At 43.2% G+C, this 26027-nt stretch overlaps 4 protein-coding genes across 5 annotated transcripts; 1 reads left to right on the top strand and 3 right to left on the bottom strand.

Annotated features, from left to right (window-relative positions):
* The first annotated feature begins 81 nt into the window (after positions 1-81).
* On the top strand, positions 82-6257 carry LOC123090814 (histone-lysine N-methyltransferase ASHR1). Its single transcript, XM_044512155.1, has 14 exons — positions 82-289; positions 494-639; positions 780-914; positions 1028-1082; positions 1166-1284; positions 3057-3145; positions 3242-3323; positions 3446-3544; positions 3773-3851; positions 3961-4080; positions 4175-4281; positions 4426-4495; positions 5276-5339; positions 5780-6257. Exons 1-14 carry the CDS (start codon positions 178-180, stop codon positions 5949-5951), a joined length of 1449 nt encoding a protein of 482 aa, XP_044368090.1. The 5' UTR covers positions 82-177; the 3' UTR covers positions 5952-6257.
* A 3455-nt stretch (positions 6258-9712) lies between these two features.
* Positions 9713-12399, bottom strand: LOC123090812 (probable plastid-lipid-associated protein 4, chloroplastic). The gene is made up of 6 exons (XM_044512152.1): positions 11937-12399; positions 11731-11844; positions 11295-11393; positions 10621-10695; positions 10423-10490; positions 9713-9993 (listed from the first exon to the last, which is right to left on the bottom strand). The coding sequence occupies exons 1-6, from the start codon at positions 12288-12290 to the stop codon at positions 9921-9923; spliced, it is 783 nt and encodes a 260-aa protein (XP_044368087.1). The 5' UTR covers positions 12291-12399; the 3' UTR covers positions 9713-9920.
* Positions 12400-12678: 279 nt separating this feature from the next.
* Positions 12679-14273, bottom strand: LOC123090813 (30S ribosomal protein S13, chloroplastic). Of its 2 annotated transcripts, none has more exons than XM_044512153.1 (3): positions 14090-14273; positions 13453-13692; positions 12679-13071 (listed from the first exon to the last, which is right to left on the bottom strand). In XM_044512153.1, exons 1-3 carry the CDS (start codon positions 14186-14188, stop codon positions 12895-12897), a joined length of 516 nt encoding a protein of 171 aa, XP_044368088.1. In that variant the 5' UTR covers positions 14189-14273; the 3' UTR covers positions 12679-12894. The 2 variants fall into 2 exon arrangements, with proteins under 2 accessions (XP_044368088.1, XP_044368089.1); XM_044512154.1 differs by having other exon boundaries at positions 13453-13689; positions 14090-14255.
* Positions 14274-15065: 792 nt separating this feature from the next.
* LOC123090811 (uncharacterized membrane protein At4g09580) lies at positions 15066-18302 on the bottom strand. Its single transcript, XM_044512151.1, has 4 exons — positions 17848-18302; positions 16902-17172; positions 16596-16766; positions 15066-15386 (listed from the first exon to the last, which is right to left on the bottom strand). Exons 1-4 carry the CDS (start codon positions 18117-18119, stop codon positions 15255-15257), a joined length of 846 nt encoding a protein of 281 aa, XP_044368086.1. The 5' UTR covers positions 18120-18302; the 3' UTR covers positions 15066-15254.
* Between the last annotated feature and the right edge of the window lie 7725 nt (positions 18303-26027).

Raw genomic sequence — 26027 nt, 5'->3', positions numbered from 1 at the left:
GCAGGCCCAAGCCCAGTCGTAGAACCCTATATGGGCTTTCATCCGTCAGGTACCCCGTCTGGCCCGGTTAAGTCGGCCTCACTACCTCCAGCGCGGTGGGGCCCAACTGTTTCTGCTCTGATTTCTCAAGCGTCCGGTGAAGCAGCAAGCGGCGGAGCGTCCCCGCTGCGGCAAGGGATGGCGTCGTGGGCGGAGCAGCTGCAGCGCGAGCTCGCCGGCCGCGGCCTCGCCGTCGCCTCCGTTCCAGGAAAGGGCCGCGGCCTCCTCGCCGCCCGCAGCTTCTTCCCAGGTAACTCCGCCCTCCCTCCCCTCGGCCGCAGCCGTTCTTTGCCCCTATACGCTGACCTGCCCGCGAACCGCTCGGCGAAATGCCCAGATGAATGGCACACGTAGATGTCGCTGAGATGGATGATACTAGTCCTTGAGTCGAGCTTGGCCTGCTGGTTTATGTATAATCAAGCTCATGAGGTGGGATTCTGCGACGGTTTTGCAGGGGAGGTCATTATTTGCCAGGAACCCTATGCTTCTACGCCCAACAGGATTTCGGTTGGATCGAGCTGCGACCACTGCTTCGCCTCCGGCAACCTGAGGAAGTGCTCGGTTTGTCGAGTAGCTTGGTACTGCGGGAGCGTGTGCCAGGTTCGGACTCTGCCCTTCGGTTGTTTCACGCCGTTGATGGGCAAATACATACTTCTGTGGTCATGCGTAAACATTCTTTGTGGTGATTATTATGCTTTCAGTGATGTCACTTCTTTCAGTGAATTTTTGTTATTGCATAGAAAGAAGAATGGAAGCTTCATCAACTTGAGTGTCAAGCCATCTCAGCGCTCACAGAGGAAAGGAAGAAGATGCTTACTCCTACAATCCGTTTGATGGTGCGGCTTATACTAAGAAGAAAACTGCAAAGCGAGAAGGTATTGGCTGGTTTGGTCTATTCCTGACAAAAACTTTCTGTACAATGCCTCTGTATTTTCAGTGCATCATTGTTGGTTGCATCCTCTTAGCTTGATACTACTTGTATTTCCAGGCCATTCCATCTTCAGCAACAGATAACTACGATCTGGTGGATGCGCTGGAGTCCCGTATCCTGCCCTCTTGACACATGATTCATGATAAATTATAAAGATTATGATTTGAGAGTGTTGGATTGACTTCGCATGAATAGACATCTCGAAGGTTGATGATAATCAATTGGTCCTCTATGCTCAGATGGCCAATCTTGTGCAGCTGATTCTCCCTTCAATTGAACTTGATCTTAAGGAAATCGCACATACTTTTTCTAAGGTAATGCCCAATTGCCCATAATATGTTTTTCCTTAGGTTCGTAAATGTTTTAACTGCTATAGTAGACGGAGATTCAAATTAATTATGTGATGCATTATGCTGATGAAAACAGCTGGTTTCAGGTGTTATTGTGAGTGTTTGGTGCCCTTGTGTTTCTCTACCCTGATAGCTTTTTAATTTCTGAACGTTGAGATCGAGTGTTTGGTCTGAACCCCTCAGAGATGTCCTAGAACTTGCTAATCCTGACAGATCTCGAAAAGGGTGGCGGCACTAGAACCAAATCTACATGCACATCAAAACTTTCTATCTTAGCCAAGCTAGCACCCCCGCCCCGCCTTGTCCTCCCTTGTTTAGTCCTAATTTCCTGATATCTCAAGTAACCAAGGACTCGTATGGTCTTGTTTGAGTAGAGTAAAATCAGGTCTATACACTTCCTGTGTAGATAAACTAGCATGCTACTGGAGAAAAGACATGTGTTCTCCAAATATTGTGAAATGAGCCCTTTTTGTAAATCGAAAAGCACACTTTACAGTTATAAAAAAATCTGTAGTTCTTTCCGCAAGTACATATACATTCTTACTAACCTGTAAAATTTGATAATATGTTTATTTGAGGGCTACACAAAAAAGACCAGTATGTGGATCTATAATAGATGCTATTCGGTATTATAGATCCACGCATTTGTTGTTTCTGCACCCCACAAATGAAACCAGTTATTATTATTTTTTTACATCATGTAGATCACATCTATAGGTACATGTGGAATTGTTTTCAAAAAAATTATGAAACTTTGAAATATGATTTTTTTTAAAAAAAAAAATTGGGACACAAGGGACCTGGGAGCTAAAACACCTCTCTCATGTTGTCGTAATACTTATTCTACCCCAGTTATACATTTTGCTGTGTTGTTCGGTCATTGGTATCAATAGTTTGGACCATACCAACGAAGAGTATAGAAACATCCAAACTCAATATTTTGAACTTGATCTGAAGGAAATTGCACATACTTTTTCTAAGGTAATGCCCAATATTTTGATAGCAAAGCACTAAATTAAAGTGTGTGTCTGCCTAGACCATGGCCATGTTGAGATCGAGTGAATGCTCGGATGGTAGCTATGCCTCATAAGGTGTGAACTCCAACCTTTCGTTGTCGCATTTCTGGGTGCCTGACTCTTCTTTATTATAAGGGCACTGAGGGGCATCTTCCCCTTGAATTATTGAACTTTGTTTTAGAGCATGGCCATTTTCTGTAATTCTAGTCCTTTGTGTGCACAGAAGTTGGCATTGTGTATTGTCACGTGCTTGAGATCTTAGCTGTAATTGGAAGCCTTAGACCCAACCCCCTGGGCTTGGGTAGTGCTGTGATTGCAGTGCACCCGACCCAAGTACAGGTGTGCAACTGTGGGAAGGGCCGGGTTCAGAGACAAATCTCCCTTTTCTTGTTAATTAGTTCTTGCTTGAGAATAAAACTGTGCCAAGTCCTTTTAAAGACTGGACCTAACAAAGTGATGTAATCAAACCTTAGCTTAACAAATGTAACTGGAAGTAAATATACTTACTTGGAAGGAAGCAAATAAAAGATAGCTCTATGTCGGCTTTCCCATCACCTGCAGTTTTGTTTCTTGTCCCTACCAACAGTAACTGATCAACTTACTGTGGGAGCTCTAGCCTTGTCGTGCCGGTGGTAGTAGTAGCACCACATGACACCTTATGATACATAACTTATTTATGAAATAAGTGTGAATGGTTTATTGTCTTCTACATGTGTGCAGTTCGCCTGCAATGCTCATACCATATGTGATCCTGAACTGAGGCCCCTTGGGACTGGACTGTTTCCTGCTATATCAATTATTAACCACAGGTGGTATCTGAGCTTTTGTTCACCTGTTTAGCATTTCTCTCAGATTTGATCATTTGTTAAATGTTGTATTTGTATTTACCCTTTTCTGGTATAAAGTTGTGTACCAAATGCAGTTTTGCTATTTGAGGGTCGGACTGCATATGTACGCGCGTTGCAACCCTTGAGTAGCAATACTGAGGTAAGGAATCTATTTTTTGGTCTTCTGCCTTCGTCATTCATTTGTTAATGTGCATGCTATGCTTTCTTTTTCTTTACATTTCCTCTCATTCTGGAGAATGTTGGATGCATATGCTTTGTCAGGTATCAATAAGTTATATCGAAACTGCAGCAACCACTTTGAAGAGACACAATGATCTCAAGCAGTACTTCTTCACCTGCACATGTCCCCAATGTATTAAGGTTTTCCATTCTGGTTCCCCGCTTTTTTTTCCCCAGGAAATTAACATTTGACAGGGGCATTAGTATGCACTAGCACCTTTGAGGTTCTACTAGTGCACTAGGCCACTAACAAACACATTTATAACATGTGAAAAATCCGGAAAGGAATCATGACACATATATGATATATATGTACCTTGCTACAAAATTTCAAGTCAGAGCTCTGTTACATTTTCGTCAATGTTACAGGATTCTGAGGAAGATGCTCTCCTGGAGGGATACAGATGCAAGGACCAAAAGTGTGATGGCTTTCTGCTGCCTGACTCGGGTTGGTTGGAAATTAGGAAAATAATAAATGAAGAGATGGAACAAAGAAAATTCTAAATCATAAGCAATCGTTCTTTATCTTACATTCTATATCTATTCAACATCTCTAGGAAAGAAGGCTTATACATGCCAGAAATGTAGCATTTCTAGAGATGAAGAAGAGGTAAAGAAGGTGTCAAGTGAAATATTACTGCTGTCTGACAAAGCTTCTTCGTTTCTTTCATCTGGAAGTATCCTTTGCTATCAATTTTTTCTGAAACAAATATATCTAATAAGCTTATGTTTTGTATTTCACAAAATTTGCGACCTTAAGAAGCAATATAGATAATAGTGAAGCAGGTTCAGTGTACAAGATCATTGAGCAGTTAGAACAGAAGCATTACCATTCTTTCTCGATCACTTTGCTTCACACACGTGAAACACTCCTGAAGGTATATTTCTAGCTTGTGTAGGAAAAACAATTATTTAAGGATGCACGACACATTTACTAGAATGACTGTATCATTAACTACTGCCCCCACTCACCCATGCACTTCACTAGATCTACTATCTCACCAGGCATACCATTGCTGCAGATATATATGGAGTTGCAAGATTGGCAGACTGCATTAATGTATTGCAGAATGACTATTCCAGTTTATGAAAGTAAGGCAACCTTGATCCTATTGTATTTAACTGGGAATATCTTATGCTATACAATTATATAATATATATTTTACAACATCATGGTTCTGAATTAAAGGGTTTGAATTCTACCAAACCATATTCTGACATCCGAGGTTAACTTCAGGAAAAACTTTGCATGTTTGTAAGAAAATTGTCTCAATCTCATGCCAGGAAGTGCTTTCCATCTGTTATCCCTATTCCTGTTTGATCTTGTTTTTTAGGCCTCTCGTTTTTTTTGTCTTAAAAGTTTGATAGGCTGAAACCTGTAGGGTTAATCCATAAAGAAATATACAGTGAAGAGTGGACTTAGGATGATCTGTTTTTGTCTTGTAAAGAAACAATTCATAGGTTGAAACCTGCTATTATGCTTCTTTTCATTGAAATTCCAAAACTACACTTATTGATAGCACTTGCTAAAAATATCATCATCAGTGAACAAAAAGTGAGAACCCTGCTGTGATCATGATCAGTACAATAAGTATCTATGCTGCAACTGCTGCTGCATGATAACGTTGATATTTTTGGCCACAACCCACAGGCCGCATAGTAGCTGGTAGAACATTATATCAGCAAGGAAGGGCAAGGGCAAAAGTTTATATATAATCTTAACCGTTTGAAAGGACATTTGCAAGCGATACAATAAAAACTGCTGTCTGTTTTCATTGAAAAGAATGTTTTCTCAGTTTTTCATTGCTCTTATGTTAGCTCACTGTTTATGGCAAAACTCGATGTTTGCTAATGTTGTTGCACTTTCATCAGGAGTTTACCCACCTTTTCATCCAATGGTCGGACTGCAATTCTATACTTGCGGAAAGCTCGAATGGTAAGGGTTCATGTGTCATCTATGATGTCACATTAATCATTTGTGTGATTGTCTGATGCTAACTTTGGCACTGTTAGGATATGGACACGCCTTTTCAGCAACCCTAGCACATTTTGACACAAGGTTTTAGTTGTGATGGTCTTTCATATACTCCCTCCGTTTCTAAATATAAGCCTTTTTAGAGATTTCAATACGGACGACATACGGATGTATATAGACGTATTTTAGAGTGTAGATTCGCTCATTTTGCTCCCTATGTAGTCCATATTGGAATCTCTAAAAGGGCTTATATTTAGGAACGGAGGGAGTAGTAACTAAAATTCGCAAGTAGTCCCTATGTTTGTCTTCTGTCTAACACTGGCTCTCTGTTTTCTTCTTTCCTGACTGTTCCTTCTTTGCACCGCTGAACAGTGCTAACTAAAAGCTCCTCCATGCCATAGGTTGCTTGAGTACACGGAGGACGCTCTGAAATCGTTAACTAGGGCAGCAGATGTACTTCGGATAACACACGGCACACAATCCCAGTTCATGAAAGAGCTATTTGGTAAGCTGGAGGAAGCGAGGGCAGAAGTTTCATTTAGGCTATCGTCTGGAGACGAGCAAATTTCATGAAAAGACGCAACTCACCGTGATGGCAAATAGGGATCGTCAAACTCAGGACAGTGGTATATGGTACTAAGGATAGCTCATTAGCACCCAGCAGACGATGCCTGAAGATGATGATACGGAGGATGCTGTGGTCATGATGAGATTGAAATCTGAGGTTTTGTTGAGGGAGGACACGCTCTACAAACAGCATGCCTTTGTCTGATGTAACATGGATAAGGTGTTGAGTTTAATGATGATGTAGCATTATTAGTTCCGTGGTTTCTTCTTTGGGCATTTCTCCTATCCAGGAGCTTGACTTTTTGTCCATAAGACCATAACTGAATCCGTCACATAGAGATTGCCTCATCAATCATCTTGCTAAAACAAGGTAGTAATATGGGAGGGAAGACTCTTGGAGTTGCAATTATGACCAACAAATGCATCTACTGAACTTCAACAGCGAAGAAGAATTATGACCAAGCGGCAAATGCATATACATTTCGTCGTCTACACATCTGATTTTTGTCGGTTCAAATGTGCTATCTGCTGATAGGGGCTAAGCGCAAACATTAATATTGACACGTCCTGTATTGCCCCAAGATGGGAAAAAGGAACATTTTGGGTAGTTGGTACCCTATTCTTCACGGTAGAGACTACTCCCTCCGTCCCAGAATATAAGAGCGTTTTTTACACTGGTGTAGTGTAAAAAACGCTCTTATATTCTGGGACAGAGGGAGTAGCATTTAGCTAGTATTATTACAACGGAACTCGGACCATCTTCAGCACAAACAAATCCCCCTTGTAGCCTCTTGAAACCCTACAAAAAAACTTGATTATATTTATTGTCATTCTGTAGTGATTAAGTTTGATCGTCTCACAGTCTATAAATCAGTACAAGTTGCTTTTACTTAGCTAATAGATGTCTCTACTATCTGGATATCAGGGCTCTTAATTAACTTACTGTACTAGTAACAAATATATTATGTACATCAAATGTGTATAGCAGGTAAATATCAGCTCTGAAGTTTATTTATTTATTTATGCAAATATTAAATCTTCTAATAGAAATAGCAAGAACCTAAAACTATTTGTATATGGGATTAACTCATAAGGCAATAACATCAATCTACCTGTTTTTTCATATGGCATGAATAAGGTAGGAGCATTGCATACATAAAATTAGGGCTTTCTCTGTACCTGGATTCAGTGGCGGAGTTGCTAAAAGCTCATTTTCCTAAGGTTTGGCCCTCCCCAATATGTTTTACCATCACTCCCCCCCCCCCCCCCCCATCATACTTTCCTGGCTCCACCACTGCCTGGATTAATTGGTGCCAAAGGTCGTCCCATTGGTTGGCATGCTTGATTTCCTCCTGAAAACGATCCTTGAAAAAGGAGAGTAGATTTAACATTGACTATGCATCCACTCCTATTCAGCAGCGTTTCAAATTAAATTAAGAATCAAAGTAATGTTATTAAGCTCATTTTCAGCAAAATAGAGTGGAAATTATTGTAGTTTTTTCTTTATGACAGCAAAATCAATTTGGCTAATTTATAGGAAACACGGAAGAAATGATTACGTGACAGATGTATTCTTCAGATCTGGAATGCTGCGGCGATGGCATGTCCGGTGCACCACACAAAGCACCACACTAGGCCGCAAACATGAAATATCCACGTTGATAATTGGATTCCTGTGTAGCCACCATAGCATTAGTGGTTAAAATACGATCAAGAAAAAGAGTAATCCCCCTCCGCGAGCAAATTGAAACAAAGGGCAAGGGTGTAGTGTAGGGGGCTATAGCCCCCCCCCCCCCCCCCCCCCCCCCCCCCCCCTCCACGCGTAAATAGTAATTTTTCATTAATTGTTTATTTATCGAAAAAGGCTTTCGCCCCGCTTTATATATAAATCAAACCACCAGAGCAACAAGGTTCGACAAATGCTCACACCGCACACACACACACAAGTAGCAGACACACAGAGTATCCAGGGTCTCGCTGAGGGCACAACTAACAAGCCCTAAAACAACGACGAAAAGACAAGAGCAGCGGCAGCACATGTATCCTATAATTGTTTATTTAGGGGTACATTTATCCTGTAATAATTATTTTTATCTATAATCACACATATGTTGTACTAATTCCTTATTTTTTGATGAAATGATCTTTTCGGTGTTTGTATCTTATGACTAGCCAAGAAATCTACCAGAGGGTTGATCAGTTAGTTCTCATAGTGCAGATAAAAAAAACGCCAATATCTGTACCTTATGACTAGGCGAGAAATGTACCAGAGGATTGATCACTTAATTATATTTATTGTCATTCTGAAGTGATTAAGTTTGATCATCACACGGTCTATAAATTAGTACAAGTTCATTTTACTTAGCTATAAGAGATGTCTCTACTATCTAGATATCAGGGCTCTTAATTAACTTACTGTGCTAGTAACAAATATATTATGTAGATCAAATGTGTATAGCAGATAAATATCAGCTCTGAGGTTTATTTGCATTTTATGCAAATATTAAATCTTCTAAGAAATTACAAGAACCTAAAACTATTTGTATATGGAGTCAATCCATAAGGCAATAACATCAATCTACCTCCTTTTTTCATATGGCATGAATAAGGTAGGAGCATTACGTATATAAATTTAGAATTTTCTGTGTACCTAGATTAATTGGTGCCAAAGGTTGTCCCATTGGTTGGCATGCTTGATTTCCTCCTGAAAACGACCGTTGAGAAAAGAGAGTAGATTTAACATTGGCTATACATCCTACTCAGCAGCGTTTCAAGGGCAAAAGTTTTCATCCAATTCAAAAGCTTTCCCTGCTAGTATATATGCCTTGTTTATCAACTATTTGTGCAATTGGCTGATGCTAACTTTGGCATTGCTAGGGTATGGACATGCCTTTTCAGAAACTGTAGCACATTTTTACACAAGGTTTTATGTTGTGATGGTCTTCTGTCTAACAATGGCTCTCTATTTTCAACTTTCCTGACTGATCCTTCTTTGTACCGCTGAACAGAGCTAACTAAAAGCTCCTCCATGCCATAGGTTGCTTGAGTACACATATGACAATATGAAATCGTTAACTAGGGCAGCAGATCGATGTACTTCGGATAACACATGGCACACAATACCAGTTCATGAAAGAGGTACTCCCTTTGCCCGGAATTAACTGTCGTTGAAATGTGCAGATACACTCATTTCAACGACAGTTAATACCGGACGGTGGCTGTATTTGGTAAACTGGAGGAAGCAAGGGCTGAAGTATCGTTTTATGTCGTCGTCTGTCTGGAGACGAGCAAATTTCATGAGAAGATGCAACTCACCGCGATGGCATACAGGGATCGTCAATCTCAGGACAGCGGCATAGGGCACCAAGGATAGCCCATTAGCACCCTGCAAACGATGCCTGAAGATAATACTATATAGGAAACCGTGGTCACGATGAGGTTGAAATCCGAGATTTCGTCGAGGGAGGGCAATGGGGACAGGGGTGGTTAAACTGACCGCATAAACACGCTCTACAAACAGCATGCCTCTGTCTGATTTAACATGGGTAAGGTGTTGAGTTTAATGATGTAACATTATTAGTGCTGTGGTTTCTCCTTTGGGCACTTCTCCTATCCAGTGGCTTGACTTTTTGTCTGCAACTGAATCTGCCCCATGGAGATTGCCTCATCAATCATCTTGCTAAAACAAGGTAATATGGGGGGTAAAATCTCTAGGAGTTGCAACCCAAACGCATTTACCGAGCTTCAACAGCGAAGAAGAATAGGAGTTTAGGACCAAACACACACACACACATATATATATATACCCATTTCGTCGTCGACACATCTGAGTTCTGTCAGTTCAAATGTGCTATCAGCTGTATAGACTAAGCTCAAACATCAATATCTACACCCGTCCTGTATCACGAGAAAAAGAACATTCTGGATAGTTGACACCTGATTCTCGTAGACACTAGCATTTAGCTACTGTTATTATTACAACGGAACTCGGTATAATGGGTCGACCATCTTGAGCACGAACAAGTTCCCCTTGTCGCCTCTCGAAACCCTGCAAATCCAGCGAGGAGATTTCAAGCAGCATCAGTACACCACAACATACATTTTATTCCCCCAAAAAACAAACACTGCATACAGACACCCATCAGGATTTCAGGAGGGCAATTATTTCACAAAACTATTCTACTTTGAGCACTGGAAGGGTACAAATTACATGGACAAAATGAGGTGTAGCAGTGACATTTCAATGTCTATTTTAAGGGTATGCATTTCCAATGCTGAAACATTTATGTATGCGCCATGGTCAGATTTGCAGATAACTGATTTATTTAGTTTTAATTATCTTTTAGGGGGTGGAATTTGATTTTAAAATAGTCCAGTATCGTAACGATGGAGAATAGTGTGGGGGAATGAATCCATTTTAGGGCACAGCCGCGGGTACTCCACATAAGAAGCCATTGGGAGGGGCAGACAAGCTGACCTGAGCTCTTCATCAAGATATGTGATCTCTAGTTCACCTTTGCCACTTCCAGGTGCTTTGATTTGGATCTAATCACGAAACAACATTAAAATTTATGGTATGGTAAAAGTTATTAGCACATGTTAAGTGGACTACTGAGTATCAACTATTTAGTGTAAAAGCAGAGTATTGACTACAGTAGGAGATAAAATGTCTCACCAGGCTAAATATTTTGAAGTAATCAAACCTAACTGCCACTCTTCTAGAGTTGAGAGGCACCAAATTGGCAGTAACCTGCAGAATCAAATATTATTACATCACCACGCTACACACACAGAACAGAAGCAGCACTTGCAAGCTGTAACCACTATTATTGTTAAAAACGCTAAAATTTTACCAACGACATCATGCATGCTATTTAATTTTCTGATTTCGTAATGCGCCTCCAAAATTTATATAAACCGAACTAGCGGTGTGATAAAGTTACATTGAATGTGCCTACCGACACCGTGCTATATGAGTTATGCGCAAGCTCAAGTCGTCGACAGATAACAAGGTTGCAAGGAGGAAATGGACATCTTGTGTTCTAAATCAGGTAAGGCTTCACCGGATGTCCAAAGAGAAGTAAAGCCTTCACCGGCGCAATCAATCAATCTTTCAACTAACGCACCCCCTTATCCCAACCTTTGGGAGGTGCTTATCCACAACTTCACCATAACACATACTAAAACTGATCTCTACCATGCCAAATATAATCGGTAAAGCATATCGTTCCCGAGCGACAAGTCTTTGCTTCTTAGCGAAGGAAAACAAAGAAAGGAATTTTGCAATATAATCTCTTTTAGGGAGAAGGCACACACACTGGAACTAGTTTTTGGTGGAAATTACATTACCTGATTAAAGTAAGGCAGTGTCTCCATGTTTTGGGCTCGCAAGGTGTCGGTGTTGATCGCTTGGTAAATCGTCCCGAATGACCTCAGAAACTTTGGCCTCTGCATATATCAGTAAACTGAACACAATGTGATATTCCAACAGGATAATATGCCTACACAAACAAGCTCTTGACTATTTTGAGAGGATTCCAGCTGCCTTCAACAAGAGGCTAGCCTTTTTGGAGTGGAAAAGAAATGAATGCAGCCGCATATCCTGTTCTGTTTTGCAAGGAATGCAGCTGCCCAGCTTAGGTGATGATTATTGCCATAAGAGAGAGAGATAAAAATGAACAGCTGCATCAATAGGATGCTAATTTTTGGCCTTTGATGCAATGCATCACATCACAGAGAAGCTGAATTAAATACTAAATCAAGAAGAAGGAGGAGGAGGAGGAACCTGCGGCTGGAGAATGGATGTGGAGGTGGTGTAGAGGAGCTCCCACTTGCCGTTGAGGAGCTCGGACTTGAGCGGCTCCTTGGTCGGGTTCACCTCCTCCAGCCGCTGCGCGATCTGGACCAACCAACCAGCCAAACGGAGGCGTGAGTCATCATGGAGACCAGCACCGGCGTGGAAGGTGGAGCAGGAAAAGGAGGTCGCCTCACCTGGTCGACGCGGTCCTTGTCCTCCGGCGTGGCCTCGGCGCCGCGGTCGAGCGGCGCGATGGCCGCCAGCAGCTCCGCCTTGAGCGCCGCCGCCTTCTTGGCGTCCTCCTCCTCCTTCCTCTTGCTCCCCGTGAAGAAGGACGGCAGGAAGGACGAGAAGGACGACACCGGCGCCCTCCACTCCCGACCCCGACGCCCGGCCGGCAGCGTTAGCGCGAGGCCTGCGTTGCCCCGTGGCCCTCCTCTCCTGCTACCGCTGCCGCCAGCGAGCGACGGCGGCGTGAGGAGGTGGCTGGAGGAAGACGAGGAGGCGGGCGCGCACGGGGGCGAGAGCGAGAGCGAGACGAGCGCCATGGCCGCGGCACGGGAGCGAGGGAGGGAAGGGATTTTTGTGTGAGCGTTGCAGCCGCAGTCGTGTGCTCGAACGGGTCGCGGGGTTTTTGAGTGGTCGGTATAGCGCGTGGGGTGGGAGCCGGACGTCTAATAACTCACATGGTCGGTCAAATTCAGAAGCAGATGTCTGAACTTTGCACAAATTGGCTACTGCTAGACCCCAAATTCACCCCAAATTCAAAGGTTTTCGGTGCCTTGGATTTAATTTTTGCATGATTTGTGTGGCAATCAAGCCTGACAGTCGCATTACCGAGCTGCCACTGGAGCTCCTCTGTCTAGCTTGCAAACAAAATGACCGCACAACATAATCTTGCAACGGCGAAGATACGTGTGCAAAAAACATTTGTGCTTGGGACGAAACACACATGTAACCATGATGATTTAGAATCAGTGCATATATAACAGAAGAGATGTCATGACTATAAACTTTGCAGCAGCATCCGACCATATCCCCACAATTCATCTACGACGGAATGGAAACTTGAAACGGAGTACCGAATGGTGGTAGCGCCGTGATGTAGCAAACAAAAACCAAACAGGAGGCAAATACACATGGCAGTGTCACTTATTCGTCGGAGGACGAAGCCGACTTCTTCTTGGCGACGGAAGCCCTCTTCCCCTTGAGCGTCCTGCAGTTGTTCTTTGTCCTCTGGCCACGGACCGGGAGGCCGAGCTTGTGCCGGATGCCCTTGTAGCACCGGATCTCCTTCATCCTCTCAATCGCCACACGGTTGAACCGTTTCTGTAAAGCATTGGGGGGCAATGTTCAGTTCATTTTTGAAGAACCATGGAGAGAACTAAACATCTGCTAGCAAGTAGCAAATTAATTATAAGCCTCCAATAGAATATCCTGATGGCATAGTTATCATCAAAATATGGGATAAATTCTAAACATGGCACTGTTCAGTATTTTCATATCTTTTGGAGATGCTACTTTTATACCTTTTGGAGATGTTACCATTATAACAGTGAAATGCATGTTTTAAAGAAATGTGGGAAGCACTGAATAGGTCCTAGCTAAGCCTCTGATAGAATGTATCATGACGGTGTTGTTATTGTAACAACATGGAATGGAATAAATCATACTCCTTACGGAGTGTTAGCAAAGGGGTCAGAGCCTTACAAGGTCTCCTTCAATCATGTACTTGGTGACCTCCTTACGGAGCGTGATGACCTCCTCCTCGGAGAGGTCCTTGGTGACCTTGTTGTCGAAGCTGAGGTCCAAAAGGATCTGGCGGGAGCGGTTCCGCCCGATGCCATGGATGTACTGCAGCGAGTACTCCACCCTCTTGTGGTTTGGGATCTCAACACCACCGATACGGATGCACTCGATCCGCAGGCCGCCGTGACCAATGCCTCCCTTCTGTAATAAAATCCCCAATAAACAGAAGAACCAAAACCACAAAACAATCACCCTGCACACATCTACATATGGAAGAACATCTCCTCTGTACAGACATATCAAGGGACATATATGGCGAAGAAAAATAACAAATAACCCATCCCTGTAACATTCACATCGATGTGCAAAGAAATCACTACATTATCAGGCAAAATGTGCTAGGGCATTCATGGTTCACAAGGAGTTCAACACCCACAGAGAAACAGAAACGGACACCAGCTCGCCCCATTCTTTCAGCATCCCGGGCATATCAGTGGAACTACAGACACAGAGACAGACGACGCAAGCGGCGTGTGCTCCTTCTCCCCAAGGGGTCGTGCACGAAAGGGGATGGGAGGAAGAGGGCGGCGGTGCTCACCTTGGGGGCGGGGAGGGAGACGGAGGAGGCGCGGCGGCGGGTGGAGAGGGGGAGAGACGAGGTGGCGACGGGGCCGGAGACCATGGAGAGGGTCGCCATTTCTGCTGCGCTCGCCCGACGAGGAGGTGCGTGTGTGGAATCTTCTGTCCAGGATAGAACCCGAGGGCGGAGACGATAAGGTGGCTGGAGGCTGCTGCTCCGGTATTGGGCTTTGGGCTTGGGCTTGGGCTTGATTTTGGGCCTTTCGAGGCCGAAGTGTCGCTGAGCCTACTACAAAGGCCTAAAAAGCCACGCGGAGTTTCGGCTCGGCTCAATTGTGAAGTGTTTTGCCCAAAAATATATTGTGAAAGTGTTGATTCTAAAATCAAATCTCAAAAAAAATAAAAATTCCAAGCTCAATTGCTTCTGCTATGAACACTAAAATGCCAAAAAAATAATTAAATAAATTTAAAATTTCTGATTTTTTTAACAAAAAATGCATATCCTTTGCATGCATGCAAATTTTAATGATGAAATCACATTCTTGGAGGTCCGGGCAAAAATAACAAATCAACACTAAAAAATGCTTTCAGAAAATCTTTTCGGAGCATCGAATTTGTTTTTTCGTGAATAGTTTTCTTCAACAAATTCACACGTATGTAGAAAATTCAACAACATTTGTTGCCAAAAAAGTCAGAATTTTTGAAAACATCATTTTTTTCGTGATTATACTGTTCACAAGGGTACATTTGAGCTCCAGTTTAGAAACTCCATATCCCTCAATTATAACCATTCTGTAGAGCTAAAAAAAGGAGGGAATTATAGCCATCATGTACATTCCACTAAAAAAAATAACCACACCACATATCTAAACAAAATTTAGCCAAACAAAAATGTAATGACAGCATGGCCAGGCTGCTAGTAGAAAATCCTTGGATACTCGCGCTTGGAAATCAGATAGCAAAGATAACTGCAACTTCAGAACAACAGGGAAGCAGACACAGCAATAGCGCCTTTTTTATTGCGTAATACCGACTTTTAAGGGAGCCATTCCGTTTCTTACATCTTTACAGCTAAATTAAATAGGTATACATATATAGGGAAGGAAAAAGAAAAGGCGAAAAAAGAGAGGCTAGTACACGCTGGGGCATCGGGGACTGTATATGTAGATGTCTCGCCTGAGGCATCACTCGTATGTTCTCTTCCTTTTCAGGATGGTTGGGACGACGACGACAGATCCAATGAGGAACAGAACAACTAATGTCTTGAAGTCGTACAATTCCCTAACTGATCTTAGATCGCCTAGAGCTCTCCCAGCCTGCGGGACAGTGGTAAAAACAATAGTTAGCAGGCATGAACTCATTGTCCGGAAATTAAGCTATCATTCAGAGATGCTTCCAAAAGCAAACAAGTTTGTTCCCCGATGCACAGCCAGATCAATGCACAAGGATAATGACTGGAAGTAGCATTTGTTATGAAAATTTCAAATACTTCAACACAAGATAAAAACTGGATACTCGCGGTGTTTGAATATTGACAAAGTCAACACCTGCGTCTTGCTATCGGTTGGTATCGTCTACCACTGAAAAAAATATCCTGCCATGGTGAGACACAAAGGGAGCCAAACCTGAGGCCTGATCCTTGTATAAGCAAAGGGCTATCAAAGATGGTCACTAACCATCCAGGCTCTAACTTGGTTACCTAAAGCTGCTGCTAGTAAAGCTTAGGTGGTTTCCTGGTGGGAAACAAAGGTAGTCTTTTAGCACTAACAAACTAAGTTAACTAGTCATTAATATACTGTTTTAAAATAGTTTCATGCATTGATTCTGACTCGCACTAATATGTACTACTCCCTCCGTCCCACAAGGAATTATGTACTACTCCCTTCGTCCCACAATCAAAGATGCTCCCTAACATAGCTTGCAAAAACATCTTACATTGTGGGACAGAGGGAGTAGGTAAGAGCTTGTATAGACAGTCTAACAATATTCTGCCATATTCCTTGCATTTTATAATCTTGATGTTTCTTATTCTGAGCAAAACCACCTTGTTGATGCCGTTCCTCATGCAGCTTCTACTGAAGCTACGAAGCCAGCAAACTTCCAACAATGCAAAATTACTTAAGATAAATTATTGAACCAATCAAAGCACTTGTTTTATGTGGAAATGCACTTTGAAATGCGGTGCCTTTCTAAAAATAGGTACTATAACACCAGTGTACTTTGGACAGCCTATATGATGCACCCACAACCAAGTACCCATTTTCGACTTATTCACCCAAAACTTCAGCAGAAGAAAAATGCAAGAGCATCCAGACCCCAAAACATGTTATATTTCAGCAAAATAACAATGAAAAATGTTTATAACACAGAAAAGGTTATGATAATCAAACATCGACGGTTAAGCGCTTCTAGTCCATTTTCATGTGATCTTTGAACATAAAACATGGATTCTGGTTCAGGTTAATTAATTTGTTTCAGACAAAACTGAGACAAAACATAAGGTCACTGCATGTGTTGATATTTACCTTTACAGTAATATAAGATGCTGGGATGAGTCCAATTAGTGTTGCAGCAAAGAAAATATGGAAAGGTATGTCGACAATAGGTGACGCCATATTTATGAAAGTATTGGGCAAAGTTGGTGTTATTCTCAGAAAAAGCATGTAGTTCAACAGCTTGTCTTTCCTCTTTGCAATCTGCAAGAGAATCAAAAGTATTAGTTATATGAAATAAAGAACAGGAAAGCGCTCATCAGTTGGGGGAAAGATCTCAAGAAAAAGATTGCCAGTGGAGATACAGTAAGCAGTTTGCTATTAAAAGCAGAAGATTACCTCTGACTGGAAATATCTCAGTCTTTCAGGCCACAACCAGCAAACCAAAGGTCTGCCAATCAACTTGGAGAGAAAATAGCAAGATGATGCCCCAGCTGTGGCAGTGAAGACGACCAAAACGCCCCCTTTAATCACCCCAAAAAGTGCTCCAGCAAGTAAAGACATAAATATTGTTCCGGGGATCATAAATGTTTGCATGAAGATGTATATGGAGCAATACCCCAGCACGAAATTTGCCTGATGCTCACTTGCATACACAGCAAGGTTGTCCCTGCAAGTTTCAGAAAGGAATGTCAGTATCCTAAAATGCACTGATCATGTATTTAGTACTGCCTGTAAAAAACAATCATCAAATGTATCTTAATGCTTCGATCCTGATAACGCGATGAGTAAAGAAAACCCATCATATGCATTCAGCTTGCTTGTAGAAGAACACTGCCACTAGTAATTAGAAACATAACTGAATGCACTAGAGTATGCTGATAAGTTACAATGGAGATCCATCGGCGCATATTCTAATGTCTGGATTCAAGCAAACCAACAATTCGGTGAAGTTCAGAATATTGTTTTGCGCGGAACTTGACAGCAACCAGGAAAAGAATATTCACTTGTCGTCTCTTCGGATGAACTAGTATTCCCTCTGTTCTACTGTGAAACTAGTATCCATACACCTTGCTGTTTATTTCCTAATTGTGTCAGTGCTTGCATCGAGTAGAGCATGGCTTCAGTCTGTTGTGATTAGAATGTGTGCACGAGCACAGCTTACCTACCGCGACAAATAAAAAAATCCCAATCGAAAACGAAACTCACTACTCCTAGATCAAATCGACGCCTCACTTCGCTTGTAGTAGTATGATTCAAACTACATTCCGCGGCCACGAAAGTATCCGCGATCCAGAAGACACAGTGGGGCCGGCAAGCGTGGGAGGGGAAGAGCAAGCCCTACTTGAGGAGGCGCACGTCGGCGAGGCTGCGCGGGAGGCGGAGGATCTGGCCGAACTCGCGGCGGGGCGCGGCGAGGAAGATGCAGAAGATCCCGGCGACGAAGAGCGCGAGCACGGCGGCGGCCGCGAGCGCCTCGGTCCGCGTCAGCGTGGGGCGCGCCACGGCGGCGGCGGCCGCGGACTCCGGCTTGCCCTTCTTGGCGGCCGGCGAGCCGTCCTGGCCGGCGCCGGCGCCGGCGCCCGCGGCCTCGATGTCGCGGCGCGCGAAGAGCATGGCGGCGGCCGGCGTGGGGCGGATCGTCGGCTGCTAGTGCTGCTGGGCCGAGGAGGAGGAGGAGGCGGAGGCGGGGCGCCTCGGGGCCGGCCTCATGGGGGAGGAGGTTGGACGGCGACAAGCGGTGACGGTGCCGTGCGTTGTGTTCTGTGCCCTCCCCTTTTTTTCCCCGCTTGGTTTTTCGCCGTCCTTGTGGTGGTGGCCTGGGTTTGACTCGGGTAGCCCACAAGTTACCAGGGCCGGGCCGGTGTCCGTGGTAGGGTATGCTGTTGCCACCGAAGGCACCAACCGTGTCTGCCACGGCTGAGATATCACTTGCGTAGGGTTGTTGGGTTGCCGCAAAGGCAAGCCGTGAGCATATGAACCACCATTGCTAGGAGGCTAGAGCATATGATCTGCGAGGTCAAATTTTCAACAAAACTTAGCTTAGACGAATCTAAGATTATTTTGCAATGAAAACTGTCTGATACGAGAACTTTACCTTAGACACGTATATGCATAACTAGGAGTGATAATGCACTTGGTTAAAAGGCATATATGGTATGTTTGTCCCTGTGATGACACTATTTAAGAATGGGTCGAGATTAGTCTTTTCATGTATTTAGATTAGTGCCTAATGGTATCCAGACGTGGAACTAAAGAGGGTATGCACTCACAAAGTCGCCACCAGTATTGTTCTTGCAATGATACAGTTTGAATCAAATGTGTCCTAAATGGATTTGATCAAAAGAGTTGAACAGTACTAAGTATATTGGTATTGAAATTTAGCAGGATCATGTATTGCTATAGCATGTGCAAAAGCACGAGTTGATAACCGGTGTTTGCTAGTTTGATATAAAATATCTGAATGCCATGGTTAGTCGCAACTATGATTTACTTTTTCTACCAAGTAGTATCCTTTTCTGTTTTGTACTATCGTCCTACCCTCTTTTTAGGTTTTCACCTTGTGTCCATCGCAATATATGAGAATGTGTTCTAACATCAACAATACATGAGTGAGGAACTTCTCTACCACACTAACACAACCAATCTATCAATTTAACATCCGGTTTCATGTATCGTTGTAGATGGACATCTTAAGAAAAGCAAATTCATTTCCAGCTACTTTGTGAACTTGTCCACTTGGGGACCAACCCATGTTGCTTCTTTTAAGTTTGTGGTGAGCACATGAACTTAATTTATACACTATCTGCCTACTCATGATAGTCCTCATATAAAACCATATACCTCCCATGAGTTCCCTTCCAACTTTTCTATCTAAACTGCACATTGGCATGCTACAAGATATTCGCTTGCCCAAATATTCATTCGAGCTCTAGAATCGTACGGGGGAAAATTTGAATAGAATGAAAAGCCATTGCACACTATGTGCAATGGGCACATTTACTTGGAATCAGTGGCGTTGGGAAAATTGTAGAAGAATTCGTGATTTTCTTCACTGCATGTTGCCTTTATTTTCCATTTTCCTTGTATTGTGGATTGAGTTGCTTCTTTCGCCCATTAGCTAGCAAAGAGAGAACTCGCCACAGAGGGTAATGCAGAGTTGTACATGTATATGGTTGTTGTGCTTGAGTGTGTCTTGTCTCTAAACCGTATTTGGGTTGAATTCCCTTTTATCATCCACACAAGTATATGCACTCGTAGGTTCACAAAGAAAGAAATAAAAAGAAACTAACTACTTCTTTCCTAATATAGAAATTACTTCTATGTCATAAGCAATTAGTTAAGCAAAGATCAACATGTGCGTTCCTCGTCAATAAAATTTGTACGTTTTGCCACTAGCGTGAACCAAAATTCACGCTCTTGAACATATACTCACCTTCTAATCAAATTTTGGGAGTTACACAAAGTTGGGCACCGATCTAAGGTAAGATTATTTTATAGTAGTACATACTATTATATAACCACCTTTCCGAGATCGGCCGTATGAGGCTAATTCCTAGTTTTTAATATAATTTTTAAAATTGGGTGTATATTCATATCATATTGCTTAAAGGTTGCAATCATGGGCAACATGGATCAATATGCAGATCAGCATTATGTCATAAAACACACCACCATGCCATTCTCTTTGTGCCAAACTAAGGCGGCTCCACAACCATTATATCTTAACTTCCTCAACAAAAATTCTTGTCGTCATAATCTGATACAAACTTAACTATTGCATATCTCCACTGACACCAATAACCCAAAGTTATCAACCTATATGGATGTTATGTCTTGTACTACATGATGAAGTTGTGAAAGTGCAAAACTGAATGCGCAAGTGTCACATTACATCCACTTCTTTTATTTGAAGTACTCTAAGCTACTTTACAACTAACTTTTTTGCTGACTCTCTCTTTTATTTCAAGTACATCCAGTTCAGTTGTGAAAGTTGTGAAAGTGCAAAACTGAATGAGCAAGTGTCACATTACATCCACTTTTTTTATTTCAAGTACTCTAAGGGCAATTGGATTATGATCAATTGAATGCCCGAAGGGCAAGTGGTATAATTGGTCATAATCCAATTGCCCTTCGGGCATTCAAAGGCAACTCATCTTATTCTTGGTGGGCAACATTATTAGTGAAAAGGCAGATATCATAACACAAAGTAGGTCATAGCTTTGGCACATGTGGTTGACAACGTCATGTGGTAGACTGCACGAAATGTGAATGTGTGTGAAGATTATGTGATGTATAATGTGTGGATTACTCATGTTTCCCGTGGCTTGTGTTGTTTTCATATCGACTTTTGATGACTATGCAACATGCACATGCGAGGTATGTGTGTCAATAATGACTTAATGAGATGGACGATCTGCATGTAGTGGGAGTAATATGGTTCTGCTATGAACATCTAATCTTAGAGGGTCAAAATAAAAATAAGAAAGTGATTAATAACCAACGACAATAGATTCATGGGGCAACGCAACTGGATGAGGCACGCAAGTTTTGGGTTGAGCGTTTATTTTCTTTAAATTGATAGGTCATTAAGCAAGAAAGTTGTTCAGAGGGCTACATGACAAAGGGATCAAATGAATCTTTGTCATCAGTTGTGACTTGTTATTAAGACTCACTTAACTGATGGATATATGTTTTCACGGTATTTTCTGGTATTCCTATATTTCTTCTGGTCAGCTAGCAGGTCATGCACTTTTAATAATTATAATAATAAATATTGGTGCGAGTTTTGGTTTGTATGTTATTTTTGAGTGATCGTAGATATGGATGGTTGTATGCTGATTCGTAGACTTTCTTTTGAACGCAACATTGATCCAAAGACTTAAATTTGACCAGGACATAAGAAAGTTTTAGACAATTGATAATTAGACAATATCTCTACTTTTTGGCACGTAAGCGAGCCCACGTCAAGATGCATCCAATGTACAATGTTGTGTTTTTGCATTGAGCTGATGAAGCTACAAAAAAAATCCATGGTGGGCCTTGGTCGGGCTCGTATCTCAAAACTAAATAGTGAACATGGTACAAGTATGTTTTAGATTTTACTCGTGAAGGAATCCATTGCCAATGACACGTGTACTTGGTTATTTAATTCTCACGCCTACCACTCATGTTTTTTCATAGACTTCAGTTTCTCATCTCTAAAAGAAAATCTAGTTTCCACTTTCTACCAACACCATCATTCTCTCATTCACCTCAATGCTCTAGCTATGCATACTTAAGGAAGTGCACCTCCGTCTACTTTTTGGTCCTTCACCCAGGCTACTTCTCTCATAAATTCATGTCACAATTTGTTTCATTGTTTTGTTTCCATGATCCTTCCCGCAACACAAATTATATAGTCTAGTACCAGCACACATGTAATATTTGAAGTCATTTCTCACTTGATAGCTAGATCTCATCGTGTAGATCAAAAAATGTACTACTAAGAATAGATGAGAGGCTCCCACCCTCCCCCTTCCCCTTCCTCGAGCGATGAGAGCGAAACCAAAATAAATTCCCAATCTACTCGCCCTCCCCACCTACCTCGCATCAATTCGAGCTCTCCCCACCCCCAGCTTCCACCTACCAGCGCTCATGGCGGGGGCGCGCCGACGTGGGCTGCGGATCCGACGGCTTATGCCGTCCACTCGGGTGGCGGAGCCACGAGCGCTCCCATCTCCGGGGGCGGCTCCCCTCCCCGAGATTGACCACAACTCACCGGAGGCTCGACGGGAGATGCGAAGTGTGGTGCGGGAGCGGTTCTCCAATCGGGAGGTGTGGGGGGACATTCACCTCGACATCCTTCGTCATGCGACCTTCGCCGAGCGCGTGCGCTTCATCGGCGACGAAGGTTGCTTAGATGTGGAGCTCATCTTCTGGGCGATTCAGGAAGCCGAGTCGCCAGATCCTGCACAGGCGACGAAGTGGGCGTTCTTCAAGACGGCGAATCCTTCTCGCCTCAACATCATGCCGCCGTCGGTGGAGGGGATTGCCAGTATTCCGCCGGAGTTCCTCCCCCCGGGGGTGGAGCTACCCCGCCGTCGCCAGTAATGGATCCGACGCCTCGCCTGTCCCAGCACCGCGCCATCGATCCCCTCCCTGGCCTGGTGAGGAAGGTATGCATGCATTCTGCCTTCCTCGTTCATTTCGATCACGGCTATTTGCTCTGCGTTCGCGGAGGAGCCAGTCCAGGATGGTACCAAATTGTATATTGGCTAGTTTAGTTGATTCGAATGAGGATGGGATTTCCCCTGTCGTGCGTTGCGAACAGCTTGATGGTGCTGCCATTTCTATGGCCTCTAGGCATGTGACTCAACCAAACCTGGATAGGATTAGGGGTTCCCCTGGTGCGCTGTCTACTTTTACCAATGATGTTGTCGTTTCTACGGCCGGTAAATCTATGGAAAATTTGAATTCAGGTGATAACCTGCTTCACAACACGGGGGTGGTGGATGAAAAGTTGTCCTCTGTTCGTACTCAGATTGCGATAGGTCTCAGTTTCAAAATTCGTGATCCTGGTAGGAAAACGTATTCTCAGGAGACACGTTCGCGTGGGCAAGGTGACCTAGAAACTATAGAAGAGCACTTCGGCCAGCTTTGGCTCATCCCATCCCCTCCCCGCCGCCGCCTACCTCCTCCACAAAATTCCTCTCGTGTTCATACCTCCCCTTCTGGGTTCACTTGCTGGATCCGGAAGGATTTGATATCCACCCAATCGTTCACGGCCGCTGATTGTCATCCTGCGCCGCGTCGTGCTTTCGATCCGATCCCAAGAACTATCAAGGTTTCAAGGGAGGGTTTGGGCCCTGGATCTCTTTCGTTTGCCGCTGTTGTGAAGCAAGGGATTGCGATGGCTGACCGGAGGGCTGCTGGTGCGGGATCTGGGGCGGGCGACCCCTCGAAGGTTGTTGCCCAGAGAGCCAACCCGCAAGGGGAGAGGAGGCAGCCACCTGCCACCGCCTCGAAGGAACTGATGCCAGCAGCAAAACCTACCAGATCCACAGCCTCTACGGCTGCTTCATCCCAGGTGCAGTCTTCTCAATCTAATGAGGTAGAGATGGAGCAAGTGTTAGATCCTAGATACAAGGACATGATCTGTTTCAACTGCGGTGGCCCAGGACATTATGTTGGGAATTGTGTTAAGCCAAAAACATGCTTCATATGTCACCAAACCCACAATGTGAATAACTGTGCTTCCTGGACTAGGGTACAACCAGCTGCTGCCTTTTTTGGTAGTGGAGCAAGTGGCCTTGGTTTCTACCATGTGGATGTCCCAGTTGCTAATGAATCCAACTGGCTGAACTTTCAAAACTGTGCGGTGGTTAATATTCTCAAAGGTGATGTGGAGAAGGAGTTGCTGCTAAATCTTTTGACCGCTACCTTTTGTAAAACCAGACAATGGCCTTGGCAGATCAGGGGGGCTGTCCAGTAAGACTTTCCTGGTAAGGTTTCCACCATGGAAGAAAGTGGAAGATCTCATCGAACTACCTAGATTTTCTTTGCCTCAAGATGTCTCTGTTACACTTACTGAGTGGAAAGGGGCATGCGAACCTTTTGGGGAGCTTGTTGAGGCCTGGGTTCTGATTGAAGGAATTCCCCCTAAATGGTGCACATGGAAGGTTTTCGCTCAGATTGCTTCCCTGTTTGGGGTACTGACTGATGTAGACTGGAATGACATGTTCAGGACCTTTTTTGAGAATGTTAGGATTAAAATTTCTTGTAGGTACCCCACAAAAATTCCATTTGAAAGGTTCATTGAGATGAAAAAAAAGCTGTTTCTACTGGGTTTTACTGTGGAGGGCTTTGAACAAGTGGGTGGGGTTGACTCTGTTATTGATGTTGAGGATGATGAAGAGTTTGAAGGGGATGGGTCTGCTGAGAGACAGGAGGATGAGGGTGGAAATGTTCAGAAGGAGGGTCTGGAAGATTTACATAATAGTGAGGAGGCAATTGATGAGCTAGATAAGGCAAATTTTACTAGTCAGGGTAAGAATAAACAGAAAGGGGTGCAGACTGCCCTGTTTTGCTCTGATTCTGATCATGAAAAATTTATCCTGGAATGTGTTGATGCTGGTAAAGAAGAACATCTGATGGCTGAGGGAAGAACTGACCTTAAGGATTTATGTCCTTCTGTTTTGCTGGATTCTACCCCAGCTAAGTCTTTGGTGAAGATTGTTGAAGGAACCAACAGTTCTGGGAGGAAGCTTGAAAACATGGAGTATTGTGAGAGTATCCTTAAATCTATTGACTTTTCTGAGTCTGAGGAAGAGGATGTTAAGGATGAGGTGCTTGAAACCCTTCCTCCTGAAGCTGTACAGGTCATTCAAAACATTTCTCTGAAAAGATCTTTGATGGAAACCCTTGATCAGGCTCAGGACCCAAAAACTGAGAAGAGCAAGTGGGGGCCTGTATTGATTCAGAAACCTGCTACTAGGGGACATGGCAACTTGAACATCATGGAGAAGGCTGCTGCTTACTAGAGGAAGCAAAATTTGGAAATTCCAAAGACTTTTAAAGGTAAATCATTCACTAATACTGATCGTGACATTTTATTTGAACAGATGAGTAAAATTGATATTTGCATTGGGGGGAATGATGCTAATAAAAATGAAACCATTGACATGTTGGTTGATGGGGAGAAAGAGAGATGTTTGGCTTTTGCCAATAACAACCCTGAAATTGTCCTTCCAGATAATTTAGAATTAAATCATGATGATTTGGTTGGGACACCTTTGGATGATTACTCACTCAGGCCAGTTGGTACTGTTGATGCCTTGAGGAGGACTCCAAATATCCAAACCAAAGCTAGGCCTTGTGGCTTGTCTCACCCTTTCAAAGTTGCTTAATATGATAGGTCTACTTTGGAATATTAGAGGGCTTGGTAAACCTGGTAAAGTTCAGTGCCTTTGTGATACCATTGCTAGAGCTAACCCTGATTTTATTGGGTTTCAAGAAACTAAGAAAGAGGTCATTTGTGAGGGTTTCCTCAAAGCTATAGATAGAAGTGGTAATTTTGATTGGCATTACTTACCTGTTGTTAATACTGCTGGTGGGATCCTTTTGGGTCTTAGAACAAGCTTGTTTGAAACTATTGGCTTTGTTAACCATGAATTTTCAGTTACAGCCACTGTTAAAAACAAAGAGGATGGTTTTGTTTGGCACCTGGTGATAGTTTATGGCTCTGCTTATCCTGAATTCAAGATGGATGTGGCTGAACTGCATAATATTGCTGAGTCTGCATCTTATCCTATTCTGGTTTGTGGTGACTTTAACTTAGTTAGGAATGAGAGTGAGAAAAGTAGTGGGCCAGTTAATCATCACACCGCTTTCATGTTTAATGACTGGATTAACAGATGGGGGCTTTTGGAGATTTCTATCTCCAATAGGGGGTTTACTTGGTCTAATAATCAGGATAATCCTGTCTTTGCTGTGCTTGATAGAGTTTTTACCTCTGTGGATTGGGATGCCCATTTCCCAATGACC

Source organism: Triticum aestivum, chromosome 4B (genome assembly GCF_018294505.1).
Source record: "Triticum aestivum cultivar Chinese Spring chromosome 4B, IWGSC CS RefSeq v2.1, whole genome shotgun sequence".
Taxonomy (NCBI): domain Eukaryota; kingdom Viridiplantae; phylum Streptophyta; class Magnoliopsida; order Poales; family Poaceae; genus Triticum; species Triticum aestivum.
This window is presented reverse-complemented; position numbering and strand designations above follow the sequence as displayed.